The 22374-nt window shown below is 42.4% G+C and overlaps 1 protein-coding gene across 2 annotated transcripts in view; it reads right to left on the bottom strand.

Moving 5' to 3' along the window:
* Positions 1–1177: 1177 nt before the first annotated feature.
* Positions 1178–22374, bottom strand: part of NR3C1 (nuclear receptor subfamily 3, group C, member 1 (glucocorticoid receptor)) — a 66465-nt gene continuing 45268 nt past the window's right edge. For both annotated transcript variants that reach the window (XM_009890576.1, XM_009890584.1), the window contains exons 4-8: positions 18342–18620; positions 15248–15392; positions 5695–5825; positions 2525–2682; positions 1178–1802 (exon numbers count right to left, since the gene is read on the bottom strand). In XM_009890576.1, coding sequence (XP_009888878.1) covers positions 1650–1802; positions 2525–2682; positions 5695–5825; positions 15248–15392; positions 18342–18620 — 866 coding nt within the window. In that variant the 3' untranslated portion in view covers positions 1178–1649. The remainder of the gene's footprint in view (positions 1803–2524; positions 2683–5694; positions 5826–15247; positions 15393–18341; positions 18621–22374) is intronic.

The raw sequence follows: 22374 nt of genomic DNA, 5'->3' as shown, positions 1-22374 counted from the left end.
TCATTTCTATTACACAAATAATCTGGCCACTTTGAGTAAAAATCAAATTTTAGAGTGGCTTAGTAAATATTTAAATTTTGAGATACAGAAAATCGTTAAGGTGCACGTAGAAAAAGGCTACTACAGCTTCTAAACGTTTTAAAATATAGTTATCAATGGCAACAAGGAGAAATTCACAGGACCTATGGTAATTTTATGGCACGCTAGTAAGTCGGTATGAAGGGATGCAGCCTTACAAAGACAGAAAGTTTGACGTACGACTCTAAGACCACGAAATCAGTAGCGGAGCTTTGCTGCTGTCCAGGAAAGGGGATGAACCAGTCGGTGACAGGTGGAGACGTGAAAATGGGTCTCTAACCGCACGAGTTTGGAGTCTGTATATCCGGAGTCACGGTCAGCCAGCGCAGCTGCTCTGCTGCCTGCATGACGGTAAACATCTCACTGCAGAAAGGATTTCTAGGATCGATACGAGGAAACAGAACAAACCCAAACCACTGGGCAAAATTACACGCCTGCCTCTCAAGTCAATGGTATTTCTCCATAGATACTTGTATGACGATAGATTTGAGTGTATAGAAAATGTGAGTTTCTCCACACAGAAGTAAACTTTTCTTAAGCTATGCATATTTTCCTGAAAATTTCCTGATGGGCAGTCAGGACTGATCTTCTTGGCATCAATGCAGCCCATGACTCTCATAGTTATGGCTGTTGCATTATATGCAAAAATCAGGCTTGTTTTTTTCAATATATAAAATAACCTGCTCATTTACATCCAGTTAGGACTAGGTTAATTTTCTATGAATCTGCATATCCAACACTTTTGCACGTATACCAAAAGTATTTGTTTCATTCGCATCTATTTAAATGAGATTTGAGAGTGTTCTCCCACCCACCCTGGCCCTTAAAAAATGCCAAATTTTTATGGTCACTTTGACAGTTGAAAGCTATTAGGTTAGAAAAGCCCAACCCATTTTCACATGAATATACTCAAGGATTAATGTCTAGAGGTCATTTAGGAAAGCTACGAGCTGCCCCACCTTAAAAAACCAGCTGTACAATAGGCATCTTGAAGTATTACAAAAAAATTATGTAAGAAAAAATGAACAAGCCTAGTTCACGGTATATAAAGTTAAAGGAAATTGCTAAAACCAGACAGTAATAGCTATAAAAGGCACAACTTCCCTTTTCTGATATACACTTGTAAACTTTCTTCAGGTTACATGCATAAACCAAAATGCTACCTTAACTTTAAAAAAAAAAAAATCCAAAACACTTTACTAAAAAAAAAAAGCCTAGAAAATTGTCTCCAGCCAACTGCAGAAATTAATTAGCAGAATGTTCGTAACACAGCCTCAGATCTTGTCACCGGTGGTTTTGATGCATCCATGGATGTTGCACGAGGGGAGAGATATAATTTCTGACAAATAAGATTTCCTTTCCTTTCCTTTCTCCCCAATTATTTACCAAATGTGAGAAATCCGCTGCTTCTATAGCCTAAATCTTGGCCCTCTGTAAACCACATGTAGTGCATAATTACAAAAGAAACACCGCTGCAAGGACAAAATTAACAAGTTCTGTAGGTTTTTTCTTTACAAAAAAAAAGCTATCATTTGACGTTTTCTTAAGGCAACCCTTTTGTATTAAGGCAGTCACTTTTGATGAAACAAGAGCTTCTTGATATTTCCATTTGAATATTTTGGTATCTGATTGCTGATGATTTCTGCCAACATTTCTGGGAACTCAATACTCATGGATTTATCCAAAAATGTCTGGAAGCAAAAGCTCAGAAGATTTTCAACCACCTACAAGCGACAAAGCAAAGAATTACTTTCACACGAACACATACGGAAGAACTATTAACCGACATCCTTCCTTCTTCCTGACTTCTGGCAGCGCAGGCCAGACGTGCATAGCTATCCTCATTTAATTAGCAAGCCTTGTAACCGGCATTCTGATATAAACCCAGTGGACGATTGTGCAAGATCTTCACAAATACTGAAGAGATCACGTATCAATTCCCATTCTAGCATATAACAAACATAGATATGGATAAGCTTAGTAAGATCTTTCCAGGTGCTCGGTACACTAACAAGAAAAAAAATAAACGTTGAGGTCTCCAAGTTTCCCTCACCTCATCCAGCTTAGACGCCGCTGCACTGCTTTGTACCCTACGCACAGAGTACATACCGCAAAAGGAGACAGCCTGAAATTCTGAAATTCCTTGCAGAATGAGACCACTAATACTAAAAATAGTACTGATGCATTATGTTAACACGATTTTAAGCAATTCCATAGATTCTTGAATAGTTCGTCATTAATTGCTGTGGAGTCCACTGCAAAAGCAGTCTGAGAGCAACATGTTCACCTCTTCCCATTAGTTGCCAGGTAGCCATAGCGCAGCATGAGCGCCTCCCCCCTGCCCCTGATATTTATCACCTTAAATTAAAAAAAGGGATAGAGGAGATTACTGCCATATCCCCAAACATGTATCTGGAACGCCTACAGCATTTGTCTCAGAACTTACATCATGCATAGAGTCCAACAGTTTAGTCAGTTGATAAAATCGCTGCCAGTTCTGGCTTGAGTTCCCTTCTCTCTTCACTATGGCCTTTCCCAGCTCTTTAATGTATGTCATACGGATTTCTTCAAACAGAGATTGACTCTTCAGGCCTTCCTTAGGAACTGCAACATTGATACAAACCTTTAAGACATTATACATCTATGAGCTGCATCATTATTTAAGTTCTCTTACATCAGTTGCACAAAAATGACCAAAAGAGAAAGGACTTAATGAAATGACAGCTGAGAGACAACAAAAGAGAGCGGAAAGCGAGACGGATGACTCACTAAACAAATAGCATAGGACTGCTGGCAAAAAAAAAAAAAACCAAAACAAAACAAAAACCCCAAAGGTAACCCAACAAGAAATAGAGGAAAGGGAACCGGACCATGGAGGCAACAACACTAAGCCCGGGAAGCGCCTTGACGAAGAACCAGCAGGGCTGGAGCGCCTGTGTTCTCAGTCTGTGGGGAAACGTGACATTGGAAAGATTCCATAAAAATTCTGTGTGCCAAAAGAAGACCAAGGATAGGATCACAGGATGGCCTGGCTCAGAAGGGACCTTGAAAGATCATCTAGTTCCAACCCTGCTGATGTGGATCAAATGACATGTCCAGGCAAGGCAGTAACAGAGACTGGACAACAAACTGACTGCCCGAGCCAGGGAGGACTCGGGTCTCAGCAGAGCTTCTTGGAATAGGGATGGGGTGCCGAGAGAGCGCCGGCCGGCTGACGAGCCCTGGGTTAAACTCAATTCCATGTTCAGCCCCTGTGCCTACATTCTCCTACTAGGATGGTCCTTCCAGAGGCCAAGGACTAGTAAATAAATTGGAACAAATCAAGCATAGGTTGACCACACTCCAGTGGTCCTTAAGATGTTTGACTTGACGTCTTTGATTACCTTGGTGAAGTGAATGGAAAGAGCTGAAGAGAGAGAAAAGAGAGAGCTGAGACAAAGCCGACTGAAAGCAAGAGAGGAGGAAAGAGGCCACTAAAGCACACTCCTTCCTTCACAAATCCAACCCTCACTACACTGTCAGCATCTGTGAGATGTCAGAGTGAAGCCTCTTATCTGCCTTGTCGACACAGGAGATGACAACATGTCAACTGCTGCTTGAATAATTTAAATAGAAAAGGTCTGTGAGCTACATCTCTGTGTGAGCTACGTGTCTAGAGTGCGTGGGATTCCTGTTTCTCCTTCTCTTCTGCCTCTTCTCTTGGAAAACTTACACAGAAACACAATAAACATAAATTAAAATCGTGAAGTCGTGGATTAAAAAGCTATACAAATTTCAGCTATTCAATTTTCAGAAGTTCCACAATGTACCACTTACACAATGTACGTACTCAAAAAGAAATGTGAAAATATATTGTCTTTCACTGTAAATATAACAAAGAGGCCTCTGCTGGTTAACGCCAGTGCTTGCCGTACTCCACTTCTGAATGGGCTTAATTCTACGAGTGTAGTCTCTTCCCCATTTCTGCCATGGAAATTCCCTTAAGGAAATTTCCAATTCCTGTAAGGAAAGTTGGCCTGCACCACATCCAAAACACTTGAGGAATTTTCGGGAGAGATTTCAGAAACTGCTTTAAATCTGCAATCTCGGGGAAGTTTCAAGTTCCTACGAAGCCCACGGCCGCGTGGAGCTGAGTTTCCTCTGAAAAGAGCCCTTGTCCCCGTCGTGGGTCGGCAGGCGAGGCTGCGCTGGTCCCCGTCAGCCCGCCCGGGGAGGAGCTGCGACGGCAGCGCACTGCGCCCGACACCTCTCCTGCCCGCACCCACCGCTTCCCTGTGCCTACGGCGCCGGCTTACGAGATCCTCCCGCTTTCATTCTGGGAACAGCCCAAAGCTACCAAGTTCCCATCTGTTTACGAGAATTAACGCTATTGTTCACTGGAAATATTGAAGATAAGGAACGTTTGAACCCTCAGTGTAATGAACTGTTTAAACTTTTAAAAATATTTACTTTTCATCACGAAGAAGTACTATGCTGAAAAACCTTTACTTGCATGGTTGCTCTGACACTGTGAAAGCGTCCTGGCATACCCGTCACTGCACTACAACAAAAATAACCTTCTGTCAAGCAGAAGCAGCAAAGGCTGCAGGAAAACTACGGTTGCTGCCCGCGATGCAGCTCCGAGTCCCGTGGGACTGTGGGTGTTGGTGTGATGGCCGTGGGACGGGATGGCTCCGGGACGGAGCGCGGTGCCAGGCGAGGTGTCTGGCACACACGCACAGGGGCTCCGTACTGCTGCGAGGCCCTGGGCTGCAACGGAGGCAGGGTTACGGCGACCCCCGCGGGGGGCTGCAGCCCTGCTGCGCACCAAGAGGAAAAGCTCACTGGGTACCGCTGAGTATGAATACGGGGGGAAAATAACATTGTAAAAGTTATTCACGCCATGTCTCATATTAGTGTATGTCTGCATACTCTAACAGGACTGTTTTGACACTGTACTTTACCCTTCCATGCAGTACAGACAACAGAAGTTTACTGAGCTGTGACTTAACTACAGCATATCCTATTGAAAGCCATGAACACCATCATTTATTATATATTCCATGTAATATAAATCTATCTTGCGATACCTATCATAAATCCACCATATACCTTGTAGATGCAGATGCAAAAAGCTGTATTTGTATTTAACAATTTTTAAATAAATTCTGGAGGAGTTTGATAACCTTTTGGGGGGAAAACTACTTCACTGGATTGGAACTTCTTCACAGGTGGTGATGGTTTTGGGGATTTTTTTGGTTGGTTGAGTTTCAAGTATTTTATGGGCATGAAGTTATAAGTTTGCTCATTTCTTTGGGTCCTGAACTACTCAACGAGTATAGAAATCTCAACGATTTATATATTTTTTGAAGAATTTTAAATTGCAATTCTGAGTTAGGCCTCTCTGTTGGAGTTGCAAAGTTTTGAATGCAATCCATAACATCTTAGCATGAATGTCTTGTATCTGCTAAAAGCAGAACTTCCTTCACTAACCCTATACAGTCAGGTGCCAAGAAGCACATTTTGACTTTTATTTGCTATCAGACACCTAACAGAATTTTAAACTACACATGCACACCCATAATATGGGCAAGTTAAACTTACATTGTTCACATCGGTATTTAACTATTCACCTACTTGTAGAGAGGAGAAGCAAGGTCTTCATGCAGAGATACTCTTCATATGAGACTTGAAGCCGCGATAGCTCTCGAGCGACCATAAGCATATGCTTGCACTGTTCATACATACACGGTAGATTCATCCTCTGCCTGAGAAATAAGAGCATAAAAGTTAGTTAAATGCCTAGATACCTAAAAGTTCTAAATCTAAGTTTTTCCATGCTTCATTCAAGAGCAGCGGGGCTTGTAGAGGCAGATGATAAGTATGTGATCTATCTCACAGCAAAATTATGTTTGTTTTTTCTCCAGTGAACCCATTCAGGGCGATTGCCTCGGCCACCACATATAACCACCGGCCTAGAACTGGAGCATGAGGCATGCAATCCCAGCGTTATAAAGGAAGCCTGTCTTTACCAAGGGCTGATCACTGAGCTCTGTTATCAACAGCCAACACAACAGTTCAGCACAAACTTCACATAAAAGTCAAGTTCAGTCATTGTGAGACAAAGTTCTTGAAGTCTGGCAATCCCAAAGTATTTAATCTGTATAAAGAAACATGATGGTGTACTACACTAGAGATGAGATTTCTCCAATTCTTTCAAGACTTTGGAGAAGTCCACCTAAATTGAATACATTATTTGCCCACTGGTGATAGCATCAACTTTCCCTAACTTCTCAATTTTCAAAGTGACTCTATGCTTCTCGTATCCTTTTACGTTCTTAAAGGGACGCTTAGTATTGCAATTAGATTTCATTACCTTTGCACTGTAATAATAAGGTTTCTAACCATAAATGGAAAGACATGTTGACAACCAAAGGAAAATATGGGAAAGCACTTACGTAGAATCACAATGACAGACATTATGTATTTATCTATTCTTTTCATTTTTTCTATTTTAATGAAACCCTGCATCAAGACAGGAACTCCTCCTTTTCTGTAGCGCCTCACCTGACGCAACAATCCTCTTTATATGTGCGCTTTTATAGTTGGTTACTGTGAATAGGGCAGGATTACAGTTTTTGGGTGGGAAATGAACAAGAGATTAATTCTGGAAAGTGTAAGGGAGACTTATGCTTTTCCATGTAAACTTCTGTAGAGAAAAAGATAGGTAAAATAGTACGTTTCAAATGTAATGACTACACAATCTCCCTACAGCGATGCTAGCAATTTATTTTGCGTTAATGATGTGTCACCTTTTCCAAGACATTGCCTATTCAGTATTACAATCTAAACAAAGACACAGACAGAATTGAATCCCAGTGTAAGTCAAGAGTAAGATTTGGTTATGGAACAACACCAATCCCTCCAAAGCTGCTACCATTTTTCAGTTCTCCCTGCCACAGCCCTGCAAGAGAATTATATAACGTACCCTCACAAGCATCCTGAGAAACCCTACGTGAGAACAAGGAGAAACACACACCTTTCTCAAGGTGCAAAACCCCAAGAACAATGGGAATTCAGATGGGTTTTGAAAGACAGAAAGAAACACAAACTGTTGAAGCTGCATTAAAAGCAAATCAAGCACAAGCCTGAACCCCGCCATTTCCACACGCAGGCTGTTGGGCAATTCCTTCTGCGTGTAACAGGACTACGCGTGGCACTGCCTTAGTGGTACCTCCAGCTATATGCACGCGTGCACACACGCGAACCTAGAAACACTGGCACTATGGCAGCCTTCGATAATCAAGGAGCAACAGTGGGAATAGAACGCGCACACGAGGCAAGCTGCACGAAACAGGAGTAAGCGTAAGATGGTCAGTCGTAGGATGTTTCTCAGGGCACTTGACACAAAGCCACTATTTGGCCGTTTGGCAAATTCTCTCCTAACCCCTCTGGGTTGTATCAAAGGGCATCTCACATATTTCAAATTGAGCAATTTAAACACATTGTATGACAGGGCTCAGCAGTTTTCCTCATGTAAAACTATTACCACTTCTGGGCAGAAGGTTAAAATAAACATTATGAAATGGGTCAGCCTGTCATTTATTTCTATCTGCTGTGAACGCAACCATCACTACAAGGCTGAGAATCTATATGAAGACGTGTGGATTTGTGGTAATAGCAAGGCTATGCAAATCGCAGTTCTCAAAAAAATGAGAGTAAAACACAGCCCCGCTCCCGTCAGAGACGCCGGAGCGCACAGATGAGCGCTGCACTATGCCCTGGAGGGCAGCGGGTCCAGGCTGTGTCAGAACAACAGGGAAGCTGATTCACCGCGCAGTCCTTAACGCTGGCGAAGGGTCTGGGAAGAGGTCCCAGACACTCCCCCCGCAGATCTCCTGGCCAGAGTGCATCAGATGATCTCAGCGCGCAGGGAGGCTGCCCGAGGATCCGGGTCGAGTCACGGACCAAAGACCCAGCGAAGAGCAGGGCTGCGGGGCTCCTTCCTCTCTCCCCGCTTGGTTTCACCGGTACCCCTCCCCAGAGAGGGCATTTAGCAACGTTACGAATTAATTTACCCACACATAAACCAGATATAACGCTTAACCTAGGCGCTACGCTTAGCTAATGAAAATAGATACTATACTTAGCGATGACATCACACAGGGTTTCTCCTTAGCAGAAGCTGTCTGCAGAACCATACTGACGTCGTGCAGCCTTTAGGAACAGCTCTGGTGCTCACCAGGGCTGGTATCACATGGAAGCAGTACGGTCTGGCAGCCGCCTGCGCCCCACGAAGGGAGGCAGAGCCAGCGCCGCGGCCGGGGAGCACCAGGGCGCACCGCAGCAGTCCAGTGCCTTTGCGGTTATTGTCACACTGGGACTGAGCTGACTAATGGCATTTTATTACTTTTGAAGTGATCCTTCTTTAGTGGTTGTAAATCTAGTCCGATTTGAATCCCCTCCTTGTTCTGTAAGTATCCAATATTCCTCCGCTTTTGTAACCAGCTGCCTCACGTGAGTCGGGCAGTAGCCCTAAGATTCAGCTCAGTGAAAGCCCATGTAATGTGCACGGGATGTGCATACGCATGCTGTGTGGGACGCATGTTGATGATAAGAGCATGCGACGATCTTCAACACTGCTGTGAGTCATTCAGTTCAGCTAAGTCTATAAAAGAATACAAATCAGTAAACAAGATGCTAGTATTCTGGAAAACAGATGATAATGACTCCACAGAATTAGTTACAAAAGAATGTTCGGAAAAAATTCTGGGAATAAGAGAACTGATAAAACATTGCTTATAAAACTGTAATCACTTGTTATTTTCTACCCAAATAACATCAGTGCTGACATTCTTTATGACATATGACAACATAAGGACAAATGAGACCAAGGAGTTGACCTCAAACCTAAGAAGAGCAAAGAGCTAAGATGGTAAGCATGCAAACAGAGTCAAAATCCTAACACACGGGACTTCCAAGAACTTCTTTCTAAAGCTAGGCAACAATTAAATGGCATTTGCTACTTGGTGAGCACAGCTGTGCATTACTGTTGCTCACGCTGTGACATAACTGGAGTCCTCAAGCCGATGCAGCAATAGTGCCAGTTCCAACAAAAGCATGTTTCGAATCACAAACTGTGGAAACAGTTATACAATACTACAAAATCACAGGTTCATACAATTTCCAAATACTAAATGATGGTGTAAAGACCAAGATTTATGAAGCTGCCAAACTTTTAACTGAGTTGTGTGTGCGTGTGTGTATTAAATACATATTTAAAATTGCCAGCTGCTATAGACATACCTCCATGAAAAAATGGTTTTTCTTTTTTTGAAACATTAAATGATGATCTTACTGAACAGTCACACACTAATCCACTAAAGTATATTACTTATATTCAGAAACAAAGTATGGAAAATGTAAATCCAAAATATTTTCCCAAGCCGTAAAATAACTTAAAATACACTGCTGCCCCTCCCTTGATGAAGGCTCTCCTCTCCCTCCACCCCCCCTCTGGAGACGAGAACCTGTCCATACCTGCCCTGCAGTTTTCCCCTGCGCAGAGAATTAGCTGGGGAAGGAAACACGAGTTCTCCACGCTGGAGGAGTAAGGTGTGCCCACGCAATGCAGCGGAGCTCTTCCATAGCTTGAAGTGGAAGCAGGACGGGGCAGCAATTGCCGTCCAACAGATTATCGGCCGTAAGGGCGCACTCAGTGTTCCGTTTCCCTGCCCAGGTTTGCCAGCGCCCGCTCTTCAGCGCTGAGCCCTCAGTGCTGTTCCCTCCCTGGAGGCTCAGGCAGGAACTGGCCAAGGCACCACCGTGAACTCGGTGGGGCGCATCGGCAGCACTGCTCGGGGTGCCCCAGCTCCAGCTCCCACCCGCTGGCTCCTCCGAGGGAGAGAGAGGCTTTCATTTCCAGACCTGGATCAACTGGAATAGCTGGGAGTTCAGAGAAGTCGGAGGCAGGAAGAATGAAGTGATGTGTACTCTTGCAGAAATGACAGCGGGACCTGCAGAAACTCATCACTCCTTTTTGGGTTTTGTCGACAAACAAAGGTTTAATTGTACAGATGCAGCATAAGTGTATGAGGTGAAAGCAATGCTATGGATGCCGATGGTGAACCTTTTTGCACTCAACAAATGCTATGGGAAATAGCCTGGAGAAGAGAAGACTCTGGAAAGACCTTATAGCAGCTTTCCAGTATCTGAAGGGCACCTACAAGAAGGCTGGAGAGGGACTTTTTACAAGGGCATGGAGTGACAGGACGAGGGGGAATGGCTTCAAACTGGAAGAGGGGAGATTTAGAAGGAAGAAATTCATGACCGTGAGAGTGGTGAGCCCCTGGGGCAGGTTGCCCCGAGAAGCTGTGGCTGCCCCATCCCTGGAGGTGTTCAAGGCCAGGTTGGACGGGGCTTGGAGCAACCTGGGCTGGGGGGAGGTGGCCCTGCCCAGGGCAGGGGGTGGCACTGGATGGTCTTCAGGGTCCCTTTTCCAACCCAAACCATTCTGTGATGCTATGAAATACTTTATTTTCATACCACAGCAACCCTACCGAACCCTATCAGACATATTAACTTAGGATATCCAATATGTGATAAACATTATTCAAATACATTGGATGGTTTTCTTTGTTTTTGTGTCCCCCCCAATAAATGATAGGAATACAGACATAAAAATGGAATATTCAATAAATACTCAATTTTTAGGAGAAGACTGGTCAACTGACTAGGCTGCCAGCTTAAGACTTAAGAAGAACAGAGTTTAATCCTCTTTCCCGCCACAGTCTGCATCGATGATACTCGGAAAATTCAATTATGGAGGACTCTACAATGGTACTAATGAACAGTGGCATTCAGCACTACTGCAGCAAAAGCTACCTGAGCACTAAGCAAAACAAATTACTATTTCTGGGAAGCTTTTTGTGCATTCCCAGTAAGACATTTATAAATTCTAAGGACCTGCTAGCTGAAAATGAAGCATGACAAACGTCTGAACAGGCTGGACAGGTTCTTTACGTACAGCTCAGTTACACGTAGTTGCCTGCGAGGTGTCGACATGAGCCACTGGATCTTCCTACTCCGTGTAAGTAAGCAGTAACTACATAGGAATAATACTGGGCAGGGCTGGTGCAAGGATAAATGCATGAAAGACTGATGTTGCTCAGCTGCTTGAGCAGATACATGTCACTAAAGAAACTCTTATTATCTCCATAAAGAATTTGGTCTTAAAAAAATATTCTGCAGTTATATCTATTTCAATCACCGAGGCTCGGAGAACCCTTCAAAGATAGTCTCTCTTCCTGAAGCCAAAAGACACTGAATTGTACCAAATACGAGGACAAGTCTTTAAAGCTCAGAAACTGAATGAAATAAATGGTTTCTAGAAACCCACATAAAACCCCAAGAAAATGAAGATAGAAGTAATGGCACTTATCTGTGCAATAGAGCTAACGCAGCGGAAGGCACTGTCTCTTCTGGTGTTGTGTGGTACTCCCCCTGCCCCGGGGACATCAGCTATGCACCCTGAGCTCGCCGCAGCAGACAAAGTGTTACTGCCTTTGCCACTGCTCTTATCCTGCGTTCGCGTCCCTGAACAGTCACCCGTGTTATGCTGTGGCAAGCTACGGGTAATGGTGGCACAAAGGCAGTGGCTTCAGACCAACTCTAGTTTATTGCTGTAATGAAGATAAAGGAATGTACAGAAATAACGTGACTGTAAGATGCCTGTCTGTTGCATTTCTTGATTTACATTGTACGTAGTAACATCTGTACTTTTCTCATGATCCTTCCGAGGGTCAACTCTTTCTAAGTAAAATGAATGGATTTCTTTTCGTCAAAAGCAGGCTAAATACATTTTAAAAATCATACTAACTGAATATGTGTAATTCCATATGCATAATGAGATGTTTATCACTTATAGCATAATGGGATACATACAATTTTGACGCATAAGCTCAAATTACACAACAGAACTGAAGACCCATCCACATGAACGTTCGCCACTATTCTGTAAGGCTGAAATGATACAGGTCTGCCTGGAGGGCTCGTGAGGCGTGGAAGTTTTTGCCAACTCCTCAACCTGTTTATACTTCTATTTAAGAAAAACCAGTACATCATCAATCTAAATGCTTGAGGAGACGCAAGACCTCATGGAATTATTGTATTCTAACACAGTATGGGTAAAGACATGTAATTTTGTTCCAGTCCTCCACTGAAATAATGCTTTGAAACTGCAATTAACAGATACGAAGCCAGAACAAATTCTTAGTTACAAATGAAAAATGTTCACGTAAAGAACAGGTCTGCAGAAATGTCATTTGCAGATCTCAAAAACTGCAAGTTTGAACAACTTCTACCTCTTTATCTGCATGCAGAAATTTGAAACTACTGAACAGGAAGCCAAAAACCTGATGCAGACAGCTTCAGTTAACTGTAAAAATGACCACGATCCTAGACAACCAAAAAGCAGGTTCTGACTCCGGTACACACACAAACACCTATGGGTGACTGCATTTAGTGGAATCAAGCTTTAAAACTCATGAGGAAAAATCACGTTTTTTCTATTATTCCAGAGAATTCACTGTAATATTATGAAATATTACAATTGTTTTTAGAATTATCAAATGACAGCGTTGTTCTGACTTTTAGAGGATGCTTATTCCTCTACCTTGGACCTGTTGTAGCATAACTAAAAGATTAAGCAAGAGTTTTGGGGGGTGTGGGTGAGAGGTGGGATGGGGTTGTTTGGGTGAAGGATCACTAAGATGCGTACGAGACAGTAGCACTGAATAACCCCCAAACCAGTTTTTAGGGGTTATTATGTACTGCAGTACTGTCCTTCGAGTGATGTATCAAGCAGAGAGAGTGGACACACCTGACCATTAAAATCTAGGTGCATTTCTTCCTTCACGTCCATGACGTCTCTTGTCCCACCCAACGTTCCAGCACCAGCACAGTTTCCCCAGTGGCACTGCCCTTCTGGCTTCCCCCGCGGTACTGCGCTTCACAAGCTTCTTATAACTCATGCAGTGCTTTTATGTATTATTCAGTATTTGTCATGTTTAACTCAGGGGTGGCTGTATTTTATTGATGAATGGCAGACAAAAAGTTACGACCAGAGAGAGTTTTATGGGGAACTTGTAGCACACTGGAGAAGAAATTGCAGTTCTCTCAGTCTACAAATTTTATTGAAAACAAATGTCATTTTGATAAACAATTTATGTACCAAAACTGTAACTAGAATGAATTTGAGAATTAATATTTAGTATAATAGGATTACCCTTGCAGGTTTTTTTAAGACTATCGACACATAATTAGCTGTAAAGCTCTGTGGTTTTGACCCACTGATAAAACAGCAGGAGACCTCTGACTTACAGCAAATTAGATGTTATTACGCTTATCCATGACAACACCAATTATTTCAATTCCACCACATGGAGACTATTTACTCCAGAGACATACTCTAAGAACTAATAACCATAAGTAAACAGATGGGTGCTCACCCATCATCTGCTCCTCACCTTTTTTTTAAAAATTATTACTATAAAGAAATTACTACAGTTTATAAAGGCATGGACAAATATTTACACTGAAAAAAATAAAGGGGATAAATAAACATGAAAAAGAAATAGTCTGAAATGTAAATGGCTAATCCCATAGAAAATGTAACAATTAATATACTTTTTCCAACAGAGAAAAGATTTGGGAGATCTGATACTGAAATGCAATACGAACAAAAAAAGACTACTGTCTCAAAAGCATGCCAAAGGGATTAGTGTTGCCTCCATTTTAAAGACAGGAAAACAGAGACAGGAATAAAACCTTGTCACTTGCATCACTTTTTAAACTACTGTCAGTGAAACTGTGATGCTAAAAAAGTTTTGTGATTGTATGTGTCAAAGGCCCTGTGTAATTGTATTTATTAGCTTTAGTCCCCACAAATGGGCTATGCCATTTCATGAAAAAAGAAATGGCAAATCCATAGTGATTGCATTGTATTAATTGGAATCTGTAGATGGGTAAACTAGGTTTGGAATGGCTCTGGCCAGCAATCTCAAAGATTTACATCTACAGAATATTTTCAGCAACTAATTCAGAACACAGACAAAATGCCTCGACAGGCTTTATGAATATGGCTATCATCTCCGGAATTGCAAGACAAAGATCACTTGAAGAGTTCGTTACAGGCTACGCAGACACTCTTCCACTTGTTTGAAGAAGTGGCTTTTAGAAATATAAGCTGAAGGACACAATCGCTGCAATGGCTTCAAAGTAAAAGGCAGGAGAGCACGACAGTCCATCGGGACTGATTCTCCAGTGCATCCCTACAGGAGAGGCTTTGAGACGGAGTATTTGCTCTCCAGACTGGAGGCAGAAAGGGATAACTTAACCTGATCTGCTATTCCACCTTTGAAACAGTCTATGGAAAGTAGTATAACTATGCGTATTTCTGCACAACATGTTTATCCCCGCTGCATCTCAAATTGAGCCTTCTGCTCATCGCCTCAACGATCCTGACTTCCCTCCTCCACTCCTCTACCACACACAACTACCGCACAGCACGAGGTTGAAAAATACAAGGAAAATGACGCACGGTGCAAGAAAAGAGATGGCCAAACATTCTAGCAAATTTGATTTTTCTTGAAAACTGATAACAAAGTTCAACAACAACGACAAAGAAATCAGACTTCAGTTTTTCCATTTGTAACCTTGTCTTTTTGGCCAGATTTTAATCAGGCTCAGATATAAATGTTTAACTGATCCAGAACCCAGTGGAACTGGTACCACCACACTATCACTTTTATATAATAAACATACAGAACATTATGCAATTTGCCAAACTTTTCTCTCCATCCTAGACGTATTTTTAGTTTCAACAGTGTTGGCTCTGATAAAATGAATGATTATAATGAATGGTACAGGAGCAGCTACAATATGGAACATTTTAGTACAAACACCTCCCACAAAACCTTCTTGATATAAATACACTTAATATCTAAAACACCTTTCTTCCATTTGACTTATTCAAAACCTCTAAGAAAGCTGCTAAAAAGTGGCAAATGACAGACTGGTTTGTGATCTCTGCAAGAACTTGCTACCCAGTGACGCACCTCTCCAGTGCAAACCCCAGAAACACTGCCTGGAGTCTAACAGCGCCCTGAAACCGGGAAAATGCCTTACTTACTCGTTAATGATCAGGTCTGGTGCAAAGCACAGGAGATTTCCATTGGATTGTTTGTATGATCTCCATCCTAAGGCAAAAGCCATTAGGAACATCCATGAGTACTGCAGAAGGGTCATTTGGTCATCCAGATGTAAATTTCGGAAACCTGGAAAAATAAAAATTGAGGTGTGACATTACTGGTTGCAAAAAAAAGACAGACAACCTCCCATAACTTGGAAAAGGACCATGGTTGTCATCCATACAACTTCTGTATTACCAACGCAGATTACCACTTTAGAAGCGTATTTGATAACAGTTTCTCTAATTGTAATGACTGTACCTGAAATAACAACATTTCTTGTCCTATTACAATCATCTGATTCAGTCAAGTATTTTAGATTAAAGTTTTGGTAGAAGAAAACCAGTAATTAGAACAATAAGAGGTTTCTCGTGAGTAAGTTCTTGCTGGATGAAAAAAATGCACCTTAAAATGGATGCAAAATTTCAATACCATTTTCCAGCTACTAAAGCTACATTCAAATTCTCAGTGTATCATTAAGGAATCCTTTGGCTATTCAAAATTTTGCATATGTAGAATGAAGTGTTCATAACCGTGGGACTCCGCTTACAGCTTCTGGACATTATGACTACATCCAAGACTTGAAAGGTTTGAACGGAAAGCTCCAGTGTAACTCAGCCTCGAGCTGGTTTCGATGTGGAACTGCCAACCACACAACACACATGTAACAGAAAAAATTGGCAAGAGGGAGCAACAGGAAGGGTAACTCTTGAACTTTGCATTACACATGATGTTCACACTTACAAATATACATTTCAAAATACATTTTCAGCACTCAATCTACAAAAGCCCAAGTGCACCAAGAGCCGTGGGCCGACAGCCAGGATGTTATTATGGTCTGGACGGGGAGAGTACCAGCTGAACAAGAAGCGACAGGTACTGCGGGTACTAAACGGGGACGTAACATTAAAAAAAAAATAAAATCAAAATATATGCATGTGCTTATCTGGAACTGATGGTCAGTTAGATTACAAAAGACAACAATTATATTTAGTATACACTAGAATTCATTGAGCTAACTTCAAAAAATAACAGTAATTTTTACTTTTCATGAGAGCAGTCCATTAGACAATAAATGGTTTAATGTCAAATTTTTTCTTATTCAACAACAGCTGTAGACTGAACTTACAAAATATGTATTGCATTAGTTACCATCATTAACTGCTTCTAATCTTCTAAGAATATGCAGCATGAACAGAGCCAATTAAACAATGTGGAAATGTGTAAAATCTGAAAATTGGTCTCAGTCTTAAAATGTAGGCAGCTGCTAATTTGCAACACTAGTTCCTATTAGATCCTGCCTACATTTAGCGAGAAAATATTGTGCCATATTGAATCATTATTAAAGTCTGAATTCAAGTTGATTTTATTTGATTTTATTAAGCATCTGACATCTAAAGAGCTCATACCAGTGCTGCTTCCCGAAGATGTGCAAACAGAGAGCATTCAGTAGACTAATACACACCAAAACCTGGTATGTCTGACAACTTCAAACAGTTTCCAGCTTTGGAGACAGCAGTAACTACCAGTTACTATACTTCAAAAAGTAAGTTATTTCAAACTTAGTGGGTCAAATCTTGAAATCTTTGCTCAAACCCTCCTCAGGAAAAGGTTATTTTGAAATCCCAACTAAAGGGTTTGGCAACCAATGCTGGCGTACTCTGTTAGAACATCTGATGGTGTACAACCAGTCAAAGCACATACAAATTAAATACTCGTGAAGAACCACCTTAGCAACCAAAAAAAAAAGAAGATAAAAACCTGATTAAAATAGTTCCTATTAATATAATTATTAAAGAGAAGATTGGCATTTTCATTACGAGCCCAAGTTCTAACCTGGAGGGTTTGTCTAATTAGGGAAACTGTTCAGAAGAGATTATGAACACAGAACTATTTTATAAAAATAGCATCTAAATTTGTCTTTGTGAATACCAGATGGTCTCCTAAAGCCTTGTCCCTGAAGAGGGTGTGCGCATGTGAACTCCTCCTAACGCAGACCTCGGCTAATTCAGCGCAATGCCCCACTGTGGAAAAGCCCTGATAGACACACAGAACTCTATTCACTTCTCTGCTGGACATATGTATTTGAGTTTAGTCTTTCTTTCCTACTGTTAATTTCTTTCTCCTGCCTCAAAGGAGACACCATTATGACTCATAAATTTCATTACCAGACTTCTTTTTCGGCAGACCTGTTATGTGATGTTATTCTTGGGCAACATACGCGTTATGGAGGTGTTCCTGCTAGGGTTTTTCAGAACAGGTAGCTAACGGTACTGACTGCAAACGAAAGGGAAAAAACCACTAGTCTTTGTTCTGTCAGGAATAAACACATCTTCAGCTTTACTTTCGGCTCTGGCCTCTCCCAGACTACGTGTCATGTCCAAGGCTGACATTTGACATCACTTCTACTGTCAGGCAGTGGGTAACTGTGTCTTCAGGTGGGAGCCAAACCAGCAACGAACCTTCCTCATTCCCCCGGTGACAGTCAGCTCAATCGTGCAGCTACAGTGCTTCAGAGAATATGAACACCTTGACTTCTACCCTGGAACTGGACCTTCAAATGCTTATTCCCAGTTACAAAACCCTACAGATATGGTGAGGGCTAGTAAAAAAACCAACCACCACCATCCATGAACACAGACCCAGACAAGCCAGTACAGCAGCACCAGTCTATTAAGGTAAAAAAAAAATCTCATTGCTAAAAATACTGAAGAAATAATTACCTAAGAGGTGCCGCTAGAGCTTATAAAAATAGTTCTCTATATATTACTTTTAAAAACAAACCTCTAATTGAATATGAATTTTAACACTCAATAGTCAAAGGGTTCAAGTAAAATGACCTAGGTTGCAATCCAAGTAAATACATTTTTGCACATGTTTTTTCTGCTTTTCCACTCCAGAAGAGTTTGTCACACGAATTAGCTCAGCTATTACTGAAACCTCCCCTCTGAAGGCTCTGAAGGATATGAAACGTGAAGACAGATTCGAAGTACACTAAAAAGACCGCACTTTGCAATTCCCGTATTTGCTCCTCACCTGGTATTGCCTTAGCCCACTTGACCGCAGCCACCACTTGCCGCCCTCCCAGCATGTTGAGAGTGGAGAGTATCCGCCAGCTGGAGTCGGGCAGGGTGCTGTCGTAGCCCGAGTACAGCACCTCGGGCTCGATCACCTCCAGCAGGGACACCAGGGTCGGGGTCAGCTGCGGCAGGGAGGCGGGAACGATGCTCTTGTTTCCAGGCGTTTCAGAACCATCCCGCGTTCCCGTTGCGCTGGTCTGCTGGATTCCTTTTATCTTCTTCTTTGTTTTTCGAGCTAGGAAAGTTTTGGTAAGCCACAGGTTAGATAACGGAAAGTGACCGCACAGCAATAAAAACGTAACAGAGGAAATGCCGCTTTCTTTTTCCTGCAGTTGCAGATCAGACAATTGAAACTTTTAAAGCATTTTTTCATAAAACTGTAAAGAATTTCACATTAACTGCAATTAAACTTCCTGTGAAAATAAGCTTATTTTACGTTTTAATGAAAGTCATATTTACGTTAGCGTTTCAAAATGTTCAATAATGTCTGCAGGTACATCACACGGCTGATCCTAAACCAGAAGGCCTGATCCTATGATTTCTACTACTCACATTTCAGTGAGACCTCATGTGACAGCAGGACACCTGTCTGGAAATATTTGCAGGACTGCACATTTTGTAAGTTCCTTAAAATATTAAGTACAGAACCCATGCAGAAGAAAGGAAAAAATGTATTTAATGGGTAAGAAGTTACTCCATCTTTTGAGCCAGGGAAAACAGTTTTTTGAAAACGCTGGGCAGGAGGCGACTTTTCCCTTGCCAACCCTCTTGCATATAAATCATCACTGCGTAATTAAACCATAAAACTCATTCGCCAAATAAATAAAACATCACACAGAGATGTTAACTGTAAACTACAAAAAGTTGGAGCAACAGTTTTATTAGCATATTGTCAATAATGGCGTCTCCTACTTGGCTTTCGGCTCTCCTGGATGCACTCTGCCGCGCAGAGCGCACGATCAACTGCGACCAAAACGAAACCCGGTTCTTTTCCTGTGTCTCAATTAATTAATTGATTTCTGGTCTGGAACTGCCGAGATAAATCAGTAGCACATAAAAGCATCGTGTAACGTGGTTTCACGTTGAAAGTTTCTACCGCCCTATTCAGAATCTCTGATCAGAAACGCACCACCTCTGTAGCTGCTGAACGCCACCGAAGATGCCCCTCCGCAGCCCCTTCCCCGCTGGGCGGGAGAGGGGCCTCAGACACCACCGGCACCGATGGGAAACTCTCTGGGGACCTCCTGCCAACTGCAGCTCCCCAAAGGCTTATACACTGGCCGAACTGCCACGGGGGAAGAGCAACACTCACTCCCTTGGAGCAAAGAGTTTCTTGTTATTTTCCTCTAAATTTTGAAATGGCTGCTCCAAAACCCTTTCAGCAGCCTGGCAGGTTTTGCCCCATTACCCTTGGTCTCAAAAGCAAACGAACTGCTTTCACTTAAATTTACATGCACGTGCCTTCAGCTTAATGCAGACACCTGCTACGGAGTGTTTCCAGCCCAGAAAGTCTGGCAAAATTATAATCAAAAGAAAGGCATCTGATAAGATTATGCAAGTATTTTTATGAGGCTGTGCTACTAGACCTGACTTAGATATGTCGTTGTAACTCACAAAAAAAGAAGGCTGAGATAGTGTATTTCTTTACCATTTATTTTCCAATATAAAAAATACCACAAATTTAAAACCAGCTCCTTAGGGCAAATTCCAGAAGACAACCCATACAGGTAAACTCGGCAGGGAAATAAAAGCATCCGAGATCCTCTGTTAAAAACAGCCAACCCCCCCGAGCCCCGCTGCAGTCCGGCATCCCAGAGCCGCGCAGGCCCCGCTGCAGCCCCCCCCTGCCCAGCGCCAGACGGCCTGCGCCCCGCGCCACCGCACCGCCACGCCGGGGGGACAAGGAGACCACCCTCCTCACTTCTAAACTGGGATTAGTGACGGCAAAACCCACCGCTGCACTTACAGAGCAGCGCAATGGATGTTATTAGAAAGAGGAAGAGACCCTTCAAACAACTGAAATGAATTCAAAATGAAGACAACAGGAAAAAAAACCTAACCCATAACTTGCCAACAGTTTAACTATGAAATGCAGCACGAAAGGCCAAAAAATTATTAGATGATTTTTTACGGGCATAAAACATAACAATAAATCAGTTTTTCAAGCACATCAGAAAGAGAAAGGGTGCCAAAGGATGCCTAGGGGTAATTAACGATCAAAGCGTGAACTGCAAAATAGCATTTTTCTACCGTATGAATCTCTGGTACCTGCAGCTTGATAGCTCTATGTCTTTCCGGTGCCCTACACCCCAAATCCATGCAACAGAAACAAGAAAGTTCCAGAAAAGGGTGATAAGTAGGGACAAAGTTCTGACTGATGATAAAACAGACTGTAATAGAAAACTACCGAGTAACACGTTTCGAGAGTAGAAGGAGCCCCTTTTGTCTCAGCACAAGAACAGGTAAGCCTTAAAATATTGCACGGTAGATTTTATTTATTTATTTAAAAATAAGTTGGTCTTCTACCCAACACCTAACAGTGAAATTCACCGCAGGAATTATAAACCTAGAGATATCCCAAACACGACCGGGCAGGTTCGTGCACGACCTCCACCAGCAAGTAAGGCCCAGTGAGCGGGGCTCCAGACCCACACGCTCGGATATTCTGATCTCTCGCTGTTCAGTAACTGATTTGCTTACAGCCATTATTTATGCACCAAGGATACACCTGATGACTTTTCAAAAAGACATTTCTGTCTAAAAAGTATGCAAATTTAATTCTGTTTTAAACAAGAGTAATTCCTGAACTGTGACTCTAAAATAGCCAAGGTAACAGGAACTGTTCTTCAGTCTCTTCAGCGCTTTAAGCTGCCTTCCAGTTTTCTTTTCTAGGAGTTCTTCTGTACAACCAATTCACCATCTGTTCTGATCTATTCCATAAATCGTTGTTTTCATGGCTGTTTTTCACTGCTTCACACTACCCTGGGTTCTTCCGTTTCCTTGCTGAGTTTCTAAGATTCCCCCCCTTTTCCAGCAACTTATATAACGATATCCATCCTCCCAAAAGTCACTATTCTCTCGGATTCGCTGTGCCAAAATTCAGGCAAACAAACTATAGTTGGAAGGGCTCCAAACTCCATGCGGAGTAGTGGCAAGTATCAAGCGTCATTCAATTTTAATTTTCTTTGGGGCGGAAAGGCAACTCAAGGAACACGTCTGAGCGCCTGAGATTAAACAGAGTTCACATAAATTGATGCAGGAATGGAAAAGCTTACTATTGCAGTAATATACATAATAAGGTGCTCTATTCATACAGATAACTATATGAATATATGTATTTTGAAAAAAACTACGGAGAGAAAAAACAGAAACAAGTCTTAAAACAGTCTTTTCCACCTCAAAATGAAAATTGTGGTTTTTTTGCATTATTCTAAACTTTGTTTAGTCTTTGCTGTTCCCTCTACTTGCTCCTGGCCACACCAGCCCCAGCAGGGCACTGCTTCTTTCCACCTCGGACATCAATAGCAGGCGAGAGGACTGCTCTGCTATTACCTCTGAAGCTGCAAGGTTCAGCCCAGTGGGAGCGTCTAAAAGCTAAATCTAGCTCCCGGGAGACACTCGCTGACAACCTCGTGCACTTTAAGGGTTTATTTTAGAACCCACTAGTGTAGATTCTGGCTGTTAAGAGATGCACCCTCACATCCTGCACACGGATCACGGTAACACCTCAACAGACCGACCAGCAGCCTCCCGTCCTCCCTGCAAACCCCTGCCGTGAAGGAGGGGATGCACTCGTAAGCACGGCACAGGAGCGCAAGCATCTCGGACCGGCGGGATTCTCCCCTTTGCTCGGAAGAAAGGGGCGCACAGAACCACCTGCAGGGCAGAAAAACTGGTGATTCGTCCTCCTGAGAGAGGCTGGAAGCAGAAGAGGAAGAAAGGACGCGCTAACATAGACTCCAATCTGTGGTAGATGATGCGCATCATCG

Source organism: Charadrius vociferus, unplaced genomic scaffold (genome assembly GCF_000708025.1).
Source record: "Charadrius vociferus isolate BGI_N301 unplaced genomic scaffold, ASM70802v2 scaffold370, whole genome shotgun sequence".
NCBI lineage: Eukaryota > Metazoa > Chordata > Aves > Charadriiformes > Charadriidae > Charadrius > Charadrius vociferus.
Note: the sequence above shows the minus strand (reverse complement) of the source record. Positions and strands in the feature narration are given on the sequence as shown.